General features: G+C 30.5%; 2 protein-coding genes across 2 annotated transcripts in view; both read right to left on the reverse strand.

Annotated features, from left to right (window-relative positions):
* Nucleotides 1-2,049: 2,049 nt before the first annotated feature.
* HELRODRAFT_135069 (hypothetical protein) lies at nucleotides 2,050-8,884 on the reverse strand (the record flags this gene model as incomplete). The annotated part of the gene is made up of 3 exons (XM_009032683.1): nucleotides 2,050-2,131; nucleotides 2,285-2,381; nucleotides 8,785-8,884. Coding segments are annotated over 3 exons (279 nt in total), but the record flags the coding sequence as incomplete, so codon positions are not given.
* A 6,839-nt stretch (nucleotides 8,885-15,723) lies between these two features.
* Nucleotides 15,724-16,532, reverse strand: part of HELRODRAFT_182418 (hypothetical protein) — a gene marked incomplete at both ends in the record, with an annotated part of 19,300 nt that continues 18,491 nt past the window's right edge. Inside the window, one exon of the mRNA XM_009032684.1 lies at nucleotides 15,724-16,532. This exon is cut by the window's right edge and continues 1,184 nt beyond it. Coding sequence (XP_009030932.1) covers nucleotides 15,724-16,532 — 809 coding nt within the window.

Raw genomic sequence — 16,532 nt, forward strand, 5'->3', positions numbered from 1 at the left:
AAACCTGTAGATTTTAATTCGTTTGTTTGCTGGTGGCGATATTACTTATAAATTAGCGACGATGAAATTGCAGTTTTACTATAACGGGACTGTCCCATATTTATAGTTCGCTGCTGTTTGGTTGAAGAGGGAAACCTGGAATTGAAATATACATCTATCAAACAATCTATCAACTGACGTGAGCGATGATTTTTATTTCTTACAATTCCATAAACTAAATTTGCTCTTGGACTTACTAATTAACAATTTCTATCAAATCTGAATAGTCGGATGGAAAGAATGATTTTAACTTTCCAGTAACAGTTCCTTTCTTTTTTCAACTTATTTCTAGATAAGTTATGTTGTTGAATACGGTATGTAAGTAAATTCATTTTAACATATTTAAATAGTGTAAAGCGAAAATTACATTTTTACATTACAGCCTTACGTATTATGTTTTTGATACGAACTATCTATATAGAAAGTTTTATTTTTGATTTTTTATCTATTACTTTTATACATCAATAGACAATGATAACACAAGCTCGGTTTGAAGTATTTTTTTATATATTTATTCATCTTTAAACGAAAGTTTCACAATATTTATAATAATAACATAAATTATAATTTATGGTGCAAAAATTCATCAGACTATGGAAAATAACTCACAGAAAAAACATAGTTCAAGTGATTGAAGAAAGAGACAGTAATGATGATGATGATAATGATGATGGTGATGATGGTGATGATGATATGCTGATAGTGATATGTAAACATTGATGAAACTGTTGCTCTTTTCAGAAGAGATACACACGCGCGCGCGCAAGATAACTACATATTATTTACAATATAAATATAAATATATATATATAAATATATATATATAAATATATATATTTATGTTATATTATATATTTAAAATATATTTATATATATATATAAATATAAATATATATATATAAATATATATTTATGTATAATAATAATTATAAATTAATTACATTAATAATACAATAAATAATAATATAAATAATAATAACAACGAAAGGATATCTGTGATATCCAGATGGTCTCAACCCAAATTAAAGAGTTTAGGAAGAAATAGGTCCAGTGCCGATGTTGTCAGCCGTTTCCATGTGAAACTTCTCAGTCTCAAAAAGTGGCTTGGTGTTGTACGCCGTAATGGTGAATAGTTTAAGTGCCTGTGAGTAATATTTAAGGGCGCTACATAAATTCTAATAATAATAATAATTATAATAATAATAATAAATATTAAAATTCTGTAGTTTTTTCCTTCTGTCAGTCTTCGTTTCTTGTACGCAAGGGGGGGCCGAGGATTCTTATGACTTCAACCCTGAAAAATGAACGTTATATTACATAGTTAATGCTTAAATGCTAATATATTTTTATTGTTTTATTTATTTAGATAATGAATTTTGGAAATTTTAAATTGCTGAAAAAATAAACCTATACTAAAAATAAAATACTTAATAATTAGGCTACAAACCCACGCAATTTCAGTATGTACGTCATGCTATTTGTTTCGGCGGCTACTTTTTCGATCTTCTCTCCCATCTCTTCGTTTATCGCCATTTCCAGGTCTTCTGCATCTCCATTCGACCACAGTCCATTGTTCTCCGCTAATTCGTCCATTGTTGCTTCTTCGCTAACTTGTCTCATCAGCGTTTCAACCGATTGTACTACTTCTCTATTTTCTGCCCTGTTGGGTCTCTCTTCACTTTCTTCAAATATTTCCATTTCCTGAATCTTTACATCGCCCATTGTCTCAGTTTCATCGCTTTTCACTAATTCGTCCCTTTTTCCTTCTTTGCTGTCTTCTTTCAACTCTGTTTCTACGACTCTTCTGTTTTTTGCTCCTATGCCGTCATTTTTTGTTTCCTTCTTCTCTGCAAACATTTTTTTTATAACAAAAAATTTCAGAAATTATTTTTGAATATTTGAAAAAAATATTTTTAAATTGAAGTGACTAATACGAATTATCTTAATTATTAAAACTCATTCAATACCTCCTAAAGCTTCCATATTCTCTTGTTGGCGTTGCTGTTCCTCAAACAAACGCTCCCTTCTTAATTCCTCTTCATACACCGACGGCATTAGCTTGTAGAGGAGATCCTGGATGGGTGAGTCGTGCCTAGTTGGTCGAAAAGAAAAAATTTTATTAAAATAACTTAAGTTTCGTATAAATGTGAAAAATATCGAATTTTAAAGAGATGTAAAATCGTATCTTAATAAAATTTTTGAAAAATAAATGAATCCAAAACAAATAAAAATTGAGATAACAAACATTATTTCTTCCATCGGATTAGTCGGGTGGATGAGCTCTTGGCATATGGGACAATTGAGATAAAACTTGGTATAATCCAATATGCATTTCTTGCAAACTGAAATTTAATAAGGAATAATTATAATATTTGTGTATGAAACCTATAAATAATACCATTATTAAAATGCGAGATAGTGTAATATTATTTGATAGTTGGATAATTGAAATTTTGAGTAATTTTAAACTTTAAATGTTAATAAAAATAAGCAAGTTGCGTATAGTCTAGTTGATTTGAAAATACTAACATGTATGATTGCATGTCAAAAGAGTCGTAGCATTGTAGAAGTAGCCTCTGCATAGAAAGCAGATGAAATGCTCATTGATGGTGGCCTGCTTCACCATCAACTGATTTTGGTTTTGGCTAGCCAAAGTCTCCATTCTAATTACTTCCATCCTCTGCATGGCCTAGTTGAAAAAATTCATTATTTCAATTGTCAATTAATAGTTAACAAGTTTTATTATAAAATAGTTTTAATATCTAAGACTTATTTTATCTATCGCCAAACAATATTTTAGCAACAAATTAAAAATGTTAGAAGCTAAAAAAAGAAGAAATCTACCTCCTCCATTAGCATCCTGCTCCTCTTGATGTTCTCTTGATATTTAGCGGTGACCCTAGTTAAACTACCGCGCTTCCTCTTGCTGGCGCTCCTTCTATTCGATGGCGACTCGTTCGAATCAGTTGAATGATTTGTGTTAGACGACGATGGAGATCTTTGATTATCCATTTTCTCTAAGATTTTATCTGTGCAAATTAAACAGATAGATTGAATGGATACGATGTTTTGAAGAATTTATATTTCTGAGCGTGTTCTAGGCGTCGATTGTTTATATGCTCATGGTTGTAAAACGTGGGCTACCCATAAATCGTGCTCACGGTTTTAAAACATGGCCACTTGCTCACGGTTTTAAAACATGGCCACTAATTTTATCTAATTTTAAGTAACTACCAGACTTATTTCATTTTGAATGTTCTTATAATTAAAAAAAAATCTAGTGCTTATATTAGTGTTTGCTTCTCTAATTAACTTTGCCGGCTCGCGATTAGCTAATTTGAATGTAACAAATTATGTATGACCAGTCAGAACTCAAAGTTTAAGAGACGGGATTTCAAATGGATGATGAAATTAATTAATGATTATATGGCTAATTATCTCAATTTTAGAGTTTTAGTAACTCTAAAACATTAATTTAACCAAATTCTAAAATCAACATTAATTTAACCAAATTCTAAAATCTTCGATGAATTTAGCGTAAACTTTCAACGTACATTAACTGAGAAATTTTGTATTCATCAATTTACGGCAAATTATTGATGAAAAAAAGTTGATATAAAACTAAATTAATAATGATAGCTATGAACATTTTAACCTTTGAACCTACGCTAAGTGCTAGTTAATTTAAAAACGATAAACTAATCTACACATATAACTAAAAAAATTCTGTAACGTTAATAATTAGAAAAAATACAAACTAAAATATTATCCAACCAACCTTTTGAACGAAAACTATTTGATGACTATATCTGACTTGATTCGGGCAAAACTTTTTAGTAAGTTACCTTGACATGAGGTTTCGGTCGTTTATATACATTGACTTTGCATGTCATGGGTGTATGAAGAAGGCGTGTCCGTAATTTTACGGTCCAAGTTTTATGCATACTTAATTAACTATGTTGTTAGCTTATTAGCGTTGTAAAATAAAAGATCATTTATACAATTTAATTTAATTAAGTTAATTAAAAGTTATTAGTAATTTTTATAGTTAGTAATTTTATTACCGTCAATTTATAATTCTTAATTTCCATTGTATTGAGATTTCATAAGCTGATTGTTAATAACCTTCAATGTGTAATTTGTTATCATTAATTATATAATTAATGATTACATAAATTAATTAGTTTAAATTATTAAAAATGTTGTTTGCTTATTAGCGTTGTAAATTAAAAGATCATTTACACAATTTAAATAATTAAGTTAATTAAAAGTTATTAGTAATTTCTATAGTTTGTAATTTTATTGCCGTCAATTTACAATTCTTTAATTCCATTGTATTGAGATTTCATTAGCTGATTGTTAGTAACCTTCAGTGTGTAATTTATAATTAATTTAATAATTAATGATTACATAAATTAATTAGTCTATGATATAAAATTGGTCATTAATTAGATCTGCGCGCTTCTCAACCAGACTAGAATCTCAACCAAGAAATTTTTGTTTTTTCTCCATAAACTAGGCAAAACTGGTTCTTCATCCATTATTGTTATAATTATTTATCAATGCTCTTATTCGTTCATACGGGCGGACCTAAACAACTTTGATTGGGGCGGAGAAAAGTTTGCCAGGGAGGGAGCCAAAAACTGGATATACTAGGCAACTTATTTTTAGCCTATCGCACAGTTTCGTGTCAATTTTTTTCATTTAAAATCGTGTTTTAATGTATAAAAAGTAATTAAGAGATACATTTTGACTTCATTTTCAAAAGTGCAACAAAATAGTTGTAGCGACTCGTCAAAAATATGCCACTGTTCGTTTAATTCAACAAATTATATTTATTTAGTAAATTCTTAGACTGTATTTAATGAATATAAAATTTTTTAATTTCTAGAATGTCTAAAAATAAAATATATCGAATATTCCGTAGAATTTACATCATCTGTTCGATATTTACGCAAAATGTTCTTTGTTGTAAAATTGTAAAAAAAATTTAGCGAATGAATGAATTAATAAGTCAAAAAATTGAAAAATTCAATGATTTATTTGTTTATTCATTCATTCCACTCATCGTGATTTGGTCTTTCATTCATTCATCCAGTAACAGATCCACTTAACAAATTGGTCGATTTGGTGTTCGGTAAATTTTCAATGCTATTTAGTACATTTAAAAATATTTTCATAACAATATCAGCAATATTTTAAAACAATTATACGAATAAACATGCTTAATTATAAAAAATAAACAACCGTAGAAGGTGCACGAAACCTAGATAACTTAGAAATTTTTAGCGTGTTCCAAAAATTATTGTTCTTTGCCATACGCCGAATGCAAACAATTCTTCAACGAAATATTTCCTTTCGAATAAGAATTTTCTTTGAGTATGGATTTTTGAAACGTGCATTCCGTGGAATACGAACTTCACACGAACTTCGATAGATTTCTTGTTATGTTCATATTTTAGGGCTTTGAATATTGTGAATGATTGAGTTTTCTAAACGAAATTTTACAGGTTGGTAGAGAAAACAAGATAAAATGTAACCATCAATTGATTAAAATGTTAACATTTCAAAGCATGAAAATAACGCCATGACTCAACATCCCAAACACTCTAACCATTCCCACAAACAACTTCGGCACCCTCTCTCTCATCTTCATCCTCACCATATTTGCCACCACCACACTCCACTTCATCATCGTCACAGGGAAAAGAAGACGCCAGTGAATCCTGGCACGAAACAACGGCGTAAGATATCCAGATCACATCCTCCACTTCCTCTTCCTCATGGTGTCCGTGTTCTCTCTTCATAAGGAAAATAGACCAACAATGTTAATTAGTACAATGACAGCCGAGCCATGAAATTATTATTTTGAAAAATTTAGAAAATTCATTGGCCAGCATTTTAATTAATCAAATTTAGTCAAAGATCTCTTAAATTTTAAACGGCCAGTTAACTGCTGGACAGATAAACAAAAAGAGAACGAAATATTAACACGTTGATCGTCAGTTGGGATTAGCTGAGAGATGTGATGCATGGTGAGGCAGTGATGGAGCAGGTACTGGTTCAAGAACATGCAGATCTTTATGTGGATGGTTGTTCGTATGTTTGCGTTTGTATATTTGTTTGTATGTTTGTGTGTGCGTTTGTATGTTTGTGTTTATTTGTATTTGTTTGTTTGTATGTTTGTTTGAAGTGAATGTTACCTAACACAATAATGTTTAATAACCATTACAACAAATATATACAACGACAACAATAACAACAACGACGACATTAATTATGATGATGGTGATTTAGTATAAAAATCAAACTTTTAAAAAGTCATCAAACACCCTATCAGCATCATTAACTAACATTTAAGATAATAAATTAACTTTAACTAAAAATTTATTAACATAAAGAAATTTTATCCAAAAAACTTCCAATGCCTCCGACCGACGAGAACCATTTCAATGAAATCATTACAAAAACATGCACTTATGAAAAAATATATGAACTAATACTAATTTTGAGTGACATCAATATATGTACTAATACTGTTTTTGAGTGACATCATTCTTAATAAATAACAGATTGCTAAGAAAGATGACAGACAGACCCTGGATTGAGGTGAAAGTGACAAGCAGCAAGCAAGATATGCCTGGAGCTGACGTATGGGGGTAGAACTCTCGACACTGACGTATATTTTTGTACAGAAGTTTTCCAGTTTCTTGAATAAATTTTGCAATTAGGTTGAAAACGACAATTGATATATTTTGCAAGCGTAATAAAGTTTTATTTGTTAAATTTTTAACGTATAATTGTCCAAAAAACATCAGTGCTTGTATGAATGGTAAGAACTTTTATACAAAATCCATCCAACGTCTCAAATAAACTTAGAAACAGAGCTTTTTAATAATTTTAAAGATTTTATTTTAATAATTTAAAATATTTCACGATTTATTTAATCGATAACAAAAAAATACCTCACCTCAAAATTTAAACAACATCCTTTTTTCCAGCTGCAAATTAAGAAAATTGAAACGTTACATAAGGAAAAGAAATTAATCAAAATGAGAGGATAACATAATAGCGTGGTGGGATGGCGTTGCATGGATGCTTGGCAGACCGGCTGATGGTTCAAATGGTTGACAGGGATCGAATGCACCCACCAATCACAAGCAATGAAGCAGTACTACTCTATTTGGTGCTACCTATGAGGGATGCTAGAGATGATTGCTAAAAAAATTGAGCACAAAAATCAACCTATCATTTACACCCCAGAATATAATAACACACATATTTATAAATGAATTTCTAATGTTAAATATGGTTAAAAATATTAATAAATAGCTATATAAACGAATAAATAAATAAAATGAGCAATAAAACAAATTAAATGAATAATTGAAACAGTAACCCAATGAATGTAAGGACTACACCAACATTGTAATCACTGAATGCATGCACATTGGTATTTAGATTTTCGAAGCATAAATTGGAAAATATGTTATTATTATTACTATAATTATTATTATGGTGCTCTTTAGTGTAATTATTATTGCAATTGTCATAATTGGTGTTGAATTTGCCTTTCTTCCATTTTTTTTTCAACTTCTCGCCGGAAAAGCATTTTGGTAGTGGTGTTTCTGAGAAAGAATTAGTTAAATTTAGTAAAATTACCATTAAATTTCATCTAATTTTGGTTTTTAAAATTAAAAATTAACAAATAAAGGACAATTTTATTGAAAAACGCAAATAAAGTCATTAAAAATAGTAGAAATATTAGAATACAATCACCTGGCACATACAGACGATTTTTATTCAACTGATAAAACAGTTTCTCTCTTCTCAACTCCTCTGCAAAGGATTTCAAAATACTCAATTCAGTTAATTTGTTATGAATCTGTTAATGTTATCACTATTATTAAATATTAATTAGAATAATAAAAACATATAATTATTGCTATAATTTATTATAATTATTATTAATTGTTGTTGCTGCAACCTTGCTCAACAGATGGAGCTATTTTATAGAGAAGATTTTGAAGAGTTGGATCACATCTGAATAATTTTAATTATTTAGAGAGAATATCACAATTGAAATTTTATTTTATTAAATCGGCGTAATTAGTAACATATACTTTATATTTTCAGAGATTCCGAAGGACACACACAAAAACACATACACACTCACTCACACACACTTTTTAACACTCGCACGCAAACACAAACATAAACACATCCATAGTCGTTAGTTGTCACACTGATGACAAGTTATAAAAACAACATATTGTATTGAAGCTGAAGCAAGCAAGCAGACAGACAGACAGACAGATAGACAGTCAAGGCAGGCAGGCATGCAAGCAGACAAGCATGTTAGACTGACTTGATGTTGACCATAGGATCTGCTGGGTGGATGAGGTCCAAACATTTCGGGCAGTTGGAACTACTGACCAAATGTTTTAGGAGGCAACCTCTACAGACTTCAAATTAACATTTAATCAATTTACAACTTAATTAAAAAATTAATGGAATCAATAATTTAGTTAACATTTCAAGTCATTTTGTTGCTCTACTAAATACATTAATAATTAATGAATAATTAAATAAATAAACTAAATAAACTAAAATAAATAAATAATAAAATAAATAAGTAAATAAATGAATGAAAACAGATAAGAGATTGATCAACATAAGCTGCAATAGAATATAATTGAGGAAATTCTTTTAGAATATAACATGGAAATGTCCCAGTGTTCTCACATGTATGAAGGCATTCAGTGATGGTAGTGGCATTGTGAATGTAGCCATTGCAGATGGAGCAGAGAAAATATTGGTTAAGTGTCCTTAGTTGAAACCTCGAATTCAACAGTTTTTCCACAATCAAATCATCATCCTCAAACTCCCCAAAATAATCTTCAGTGGTCTGACCATTGAAAAGTAAATTCAAGCAGTTTAATTTCATTTAAAATTTTTTTTTTTTTCAAAAAAATAAGATATAAAATAAAATATTAAAAAAATGTAATTGAAATTCACATTAGGGAAAATTTGATGAATTGTTGAATGAATGGGATGTGAATTGATTTTTTTACATGTTACCAACCAATTAAGATTAAGTGAATGGATTGGTTACATCAATAATTAAATGAGATGATTGTTTTTTGGTAATTCTGCATTAAAATACTGGAATTAATTCTACAATTTGATATTAAACATATATATTCGCTGCAATATCTAGTAGAATATTTCATTATAACTAGTTAAATTGTTTGTAATTTACTAAAAATAAAATGGAAATTTTAAAATGGTAAAATTATAAAAAAAGATCTTGAAAACTAAAAACTCTTAATTAAAAAAAGGAGTGACCTTGTGTTCTTCAGTATTCTCCTGATATTTTGAGGACTTCTTTTTTGAAGAAATTTGTTTAAATCTCTTCTTGACCTTTTTCTTGACCCCTGATTTTGAATTTAAGAAGGACTTCAAGCATGTCATGCCTTCTAAATAATCAGACTGACTGTCACTACTGTATGACGAATATCTCATTTTTTCCACTTTAAACTGAATTAAAAAATGTTACTAAATCTAAAACTGCATAGGTAACATTTAAATTCGAAAATATACGTTGAAAAGTTTATTTATCTGAGTTTATATTTGAGTACGTTATTCATTATGACGTCATTCAATCTTGGGAAGACTCATGACGTAATGTAATGCCGTGATAAAATGTAATTTATTAATTTCTAAAACGAAATGAAATTTATTTACGGTATGCCAAACCAAAGTTTTAATCTTTACTTTAGGCATTCATAATAATATCAAGAATAAACAATAAATCAATAAAATAAACAAATTGAGAGGTGACATTTTTTTTATAGGCGGCAAAAAGACGACAAAAACAATTTTTTTCGATCAAATTTGATTGTTTGACAAGAAAAAGAGCTCAATTAAAACAATGTGAAAAACAAAACAATTCCAAACCGAGTCAATTAAATTTCAGAATATGAATCAAAATATGAAATGAAAACAAGGAACACCGTCCAAAAACTTACCGACCTTTAATCGCATTGACGTCACCGGAAGCATAGAAAGTGTAGAAAATATACAGACGATGGAAAAAGTTTTTTTTTTTTTTTTTTAAAATAACTTCCTTTTTGTCATTTATTAAAAGTTTATTTACACATAAATTGGAGAAAACAATTATTTTCAAGCTGGTTTTTGAAAGTGAAAGGAAAGGCTTGGAATGAGGATGTAATGAAACAGTCCGGTTATGAAAAGAATACGTTATACGTTATCCTGAAAGGAAAGTATAAGAAAGAAAGAAAGAAGAACTTTTTAAAAGTTTCAAAATTAAAAATCGCTATAAGTTAAATATATAGAATGAATTAACACTTAATAATAAAACACGAAATGTAAATTTTCATCGAACCACGCAACAACAAGCATCTAATAGAACATGCCTTTGTTATGTTGAACATTTATAATGGCTGCAAAGCAACGGACGAGGTGGCCGAGTGGTTAAGGCGATGGACTGCTAATCCATTGGGGTTTCCCCGCGTGGGTTCGAATCCCATCCTCGTCGAAAATTTTTTTAATTAATTTCTGGTTAATTAACTTTTGTTTAATTGTCATTATTATGAAACGCAATGTTTCCATTGCTTCTGTAATAATATAATATAATATTATAATAATATAATATTATATTATTATAGTATACAAATATTTGTATATAATATATTATTATTTTTATTATATTATTGTTACCGTATTATTATTAATATTATTATTAATCTTTATTGTTATTATCCTTATAATTATTTTCATTATTTTTATTATGAGCATGATTATTTTATTATATTTAATTATTCTTTGATTCTGTTAAGTCTATTTACATTGGAAAGACGTACAAAGTGAATTGTAGAACTTCACAAAGTGAATAAAAAGTGAACTTGCCATGCAACTAACTCAGATAAATCTGATAAATTCAACACGTCACGATTGAAATTGTTTGTTTGTTGCTGGTTTGCTTGATGGTTTGTTGGTTTGTTTGTTGGTTTGTTTATTTGTTTAACTGGTTTTAGAAGTGGTAAAGCTATCAGTTTGGTACCTTGTCAGATGGTAGATTCCTGTAACTGTAACTGATTTTCATCTTCCACGCCTGGCGCTGTTTCGCAGTAACCGGGTTTGAATATGACTAAAAGATCCCCGCCTATCACATACCATGTTTGTGGCTTGTTGTTGAATCCTCTGAACTTTGGGAGAGTGTAATTGACCTTTAATTGACCTTTAGACAAATTAATGCGTTGTCAGAAATGAAAAATATCAATAAAATTTTGAGAAACTGCTGCTTCTTGTCTACGTCGTTGTTATACTTAAAACCGTCATAATAACCCTCACCATCATCATCACCACCATCATCATCATCATCATCACCATCATCACCACCATCATCATCATCATCACCATCATCACCACCACCATCACCATCATCACCACCACCATCATCGTCAAAATGAAAATCAAATATTTTTCTCAGCTTTTTTATTTCACCGGTTGTCGTGTTATGAAAAAAAAACGAACAAAAATTAACAACATCGCAAAAAAGTTAAAATACGGAGATGATGATGATGACAGTGATGATGATGATGATAGTGATGATGATGGTGATAGTGATGATGATGATGATAAAGTATCAGTATCGATTACGTAACCACAACTGATTTAACATTATATAAACGTTTAAAATAATAACAACAGCAACAAACACCATCGGTTTTGATAATCGTACTGGCCATGATGACGATGACGATGGTGATGGTGAGAAAAGTGATTAAGTGAGGAATAATGGTGGTTCAATGATAATGATGATGATGAACTTTTAGTAATGTTGGTAATAGACCATAATTTTTACAATATTTTATAGTTCGGTAGAATTCATAAAATATTGTAAATATATATATATATATATATATATAAATATATATATATATATATATATATATATATATATACTGATAACAAAAACCTTATAAATTTGCATATCAATGTATGTAGATTCAATTTAATTTGGGAATTTTTATGTGTTTTAGTGTGTTTGTGTGTGTATGTGTGTGTGTGTTTCTTTGTGTGTTTGTTTTTTACGTTATTCATGTTGCTCAAGTTGTTAACGATGTTTGTTTAAATGTTTATAACGTTTTTGCAGTTTACATGTCTACTTTTTTTGTGTGTGCGTGCGTGGCTCTGTGTGTGCGTGTCTGTGTGTGTGTGTGTGTGTGGTTTATTTTTGTTTATTCCTATCAGGTTTTCGTCGTCAGGCAACGTTTGAACGTTGTTTGTCATTCAAACGAATGCCAAACCATTACAAATATATGCGAATTCATCTTATGGAAACTGTAAGTCAAGTTCACACACGCACGCACACACGCACACACACACACACACGCACACATACACACACAAACAAACACACCACTTCCGCTACATCTTAAGTCATCTAGGCGCCAGAAACATAACGAGCGACTTTCATTTTAGTTAATTTTATTTGTGGTATATTTTATTTCATAATAGTATAAATGGTGATAATAATAAACAAATTATTATTATTATTATATAATTACATGATGTAATTGGCTGATTACTAATTCAGCCATACATTACAGTTAGATGCCATCAGTCATAATAAATAAAAATTCTTTCATCTAAGCACTGCACCACACACACACACACACACACACACACACACACACACACACACACACATACACACATACACACACACATACACACACCCAGCCCCCTCCTCACACACATACTCACTTTCTTTCTTTTTCTCTCTCTCTTTCTTTCTTTTTCTCTCTCTCTCTCCCATCACAAACACACCACATGCAATTAGCTTAAAGAGGAAAACGTATTTGTGTATAGAAAAAAATGACGTCACCATCAACGAAACAACTGATCAATAACGAGTAGACATGCACCGATTATAAGTATTCATTCATTCGTTCGTTCATTCATTCGTTCATTCATTTATTCGTTCATTCATTCGTTCATTTATTCGTTCATTCATTCATTCGTTTTTTCGTTCGTTCGTTCGTTCGTTCATTCATTCATTCATTCATTCATTCATTCATTCATTCATTCATTCATTCATTCATTCATTCATTCATTCATTCATTCATCACGGAGATAAGTACTTGTGCACTTGTATAGGTATTCATAAACGTTAAGTGGGCCGGTACCCAAGTTTTGGAGGTATTAATTTATTTATTTTCCTCGAATAACATCCTGCTATCAAGGCTTTCTCTTAGGCTTGCACCTGCTTGCTTCAGCTGTGAGAAGGATAGTTTATCATGGCGGGTATTTGTTTGTATTTGCTCAAAAACAGCCACACACACGAACATACAGCCACACACACACACACGCACATACAGCCACACACACACGCACATACATTCAACCAAACGCATACACACTAACACATATACACAAACACAGGACAGCTGAATGAACGAACGAATGATTAAATAATAAATGATTGAATGAGTAGACGAAAGAATGAATGAATGAATGAATTAATTAATGGTTAATTGATTAAATGAATGACTGAGGGAATAAACGAATGAATGAAGGAATTAATTAGTCAATCAATATACTAATAATTGAAAAATATGAAGAGATTGATGAAAAAAGTGGACTCAGTGCATAAAAAGCACCACAGAAAACATACAGAAAACTACACACACACACACACACACACGCACGCACACGCACACACACACATATTATATATATATATATAAATTCGGTAGATTTTATCAAATATTACATATATATATATATCCGTGTGTGGGTGTGTACATGTGTAAACAATTATTCAATCAGCGTTCATTACGTTTTAAGATTATGAATTCAACTGAGGAATATTTCACTATTGATTGGCACAATTTGTGGGTTACTTGAATATTCTTTTTGAATATTATTTTTTGAATATTCTTTTTGAATATTCGTTTTGGTTAATATATACAAAAACGAATGTACACACTATTGAACACTAATGTACGTATTAATTAATTAATTATTACACGAATAACAATACATCCTATTCTTACAAGCCAAATCATACGTATAGATTCGTTAGCTGAATGAACAAATTATAATATTAAGTTAACCCCACCAAGATTCCAAAATTTACTTGCCACAGTCTGCTGACAGGACTGCAAATGGCCGTGATACGTTCATTCATCCATGATGTCATCTGGAACAAAATCCACGCATAATCGAAACAAAATAACTCATCTGAAAGTTTAAAGGATCGATTTTGATTTGGCCAGCAATTTTTTCTTGAAAATTAAATTCATGTAATAATTTAACAAAATGTTTTAAATATTTTAAACAGATATCTACCAGAATATTTATGATTCCAAAAGCGAAACTATTAAGTAGAATGTTAAAGCGATATGATCTGTCAGGTGCAAACAAATAGATACAACATAAAAAAAAACAAATACAGATAGATTGGCAGATATAGGTATCTCATCTAACCGTTTGCACTAGCTAGAGAGCTGAGATATGTTTAAAGTTTTTAATGAAAAAAATGCATGTTTGGTGTGCCTGAAAGTAGGTTCTGCAATACTGATGAAATATAAAAATTGGTAAAACCCTGTCCTCTCTGTGGTGTTCACTGTTTACTTCATTGCTTAGCAACAGTTTTGAATTAATTTAACACACGTTGAATCGAGCCGATGTATAAATTTCTTCATAGCATATATCGATAAAAAGCTATAAATTAAAAAATTGAGATAACAATCTATCTGTAAAAAACATTATGGACTAATGATATGAAATAACAGCTAAATTAAACCAAAATTGAGCTAAAAGCTACAAATTAAAAAGTTGAAATAAAAATCTGTAGAAAATTAATAAACAGATGGTTTAAAAAAATTAAAAGTTAACAATTAAATTAAACCAAAAACGGAGCTAAAATTAATTACGACCTAAAAACAAGTAGGGAATGTTGGAATGATATGATGAAAGGAACAAAAACCCCATAGATAAATACGTACAGTGGATGATCTTGGATAATAACGAAATGGAGTGAGGGTGTCCCGGTATCGACATGTCAATCAAACGCAAACACACAAATATTTTTGAAGATGTTGATAAATTATTTTGTAGAAAAAAAAAACTGCAGTTGTTTTATTTCAATGAAAGATTTCCAAAAAAAAATCTTCAAAAATGGCATATTTGCAATTTATTGCTGATAATTTTGATAAAATATTTAAATGCTTAAATTAATAATTTAAATTGATAAAATATTTTAATTTTGATAAAATATTTAAATGCCATTCAAAACATAAAAATTACTAAAATTAATTTCATGACTTGTTACGATTAATTGTTATTTCTTCTCTAATTACAAACCATACACTCGTAAAAAAACAGTAGGAACACTAGTTAAGTAGTTATATCCTACTCAAGAACGCATCCAGTCTGCAGTTGGATTTAATTAAAAACTCTCGCATTGAAATCCATATTTACAATTTATGTACATTGGTTCAGTTTTTTAAATTTTCATATTTTTTCCAGTAAATTATTTTAAAATGAATACGTTTGCATTCGTAAAAAAGTTTAATATTCACATTAATCTAACCGTTAGCTACACAACAACACGCGCGCAATTTTTAAATAACACGCGCCGAAGAATGTTCACATGAATTCATCTGTAGCGATGGTGAACGATCTTTTCCTCATGGCTGCCCTGACGGTTGTCAAACCATTTCCAGTGTCATTTAAATCAAAAGGAGGAAGTTTGAGTGCGTTAGCAGGCTGGAGGTTAGTGTTTTTGTTGTCGTCTGCATCGCTGGTGAGGACGATCGATTTGTGGTCGTTGTTGTTGATGTTGATGTTGTTGTTGTTGATGTTGTTGATGCTGTGCTGGTCATCATCCTCCTTGTCATTTTTTGAATCCTGAATAGCGTCGGTTGATGCTGAATCTACAGAAGTGGATAGATTAAACATCTTTCTATTTCCGTCATTAATTTTACAAGTTTGTGTTGCAGGGTGAATTGCGACATGAACTTCGACTGTCGGTCGGTCGTCGTATTCAGGGGAGGATGTCAGTTGCAGGGCTGTTTCTGATGTCTTCAACATGGCCAGATGCTTTCTGTTGTACATCTCAACGCAGCGTCTAGAGTTCTGCTTAGTTGGAGAGGCCGCTGGGCTGTCACCCGTTTCAACGGTTCGACTCGTTCTGTGTCGGTGAATCGCTGCTCTGCCAGATTCTCGGTCGGAGTTTTGTTTGCAGGGGGTTTCGTGCCCACGATAACGCACGTTTAATTGTTCATAATCATTCTCTGCATCATCTGCTTCGTCAAAACTTTTGTGTTTTTGAAGTTTTCTATTTCTCTTGCGATTGAAATCTCGAATGTTTGCCGAGGCATTCCTTTCAACCGGGTTCAATCGGTTCATTTCAACTTTCTGTTGCTGAGTCGGCTTGGCTGGTTTCTTATTGCTCA

This window comes from Helobdella robusta (genome assembly GCF_000326865.2).
Source record: "Helobdella robusta unplaced genomic scaffold HELROscaffold_86, whole genome shotgun sequence".
Taxonomy (NCBI): Eukaryota; Metazoa; Annelida; class Clitellata; order Rhynchobdellida; family Glossiphoniidae; genus Helobdella; species Helobdella robusta.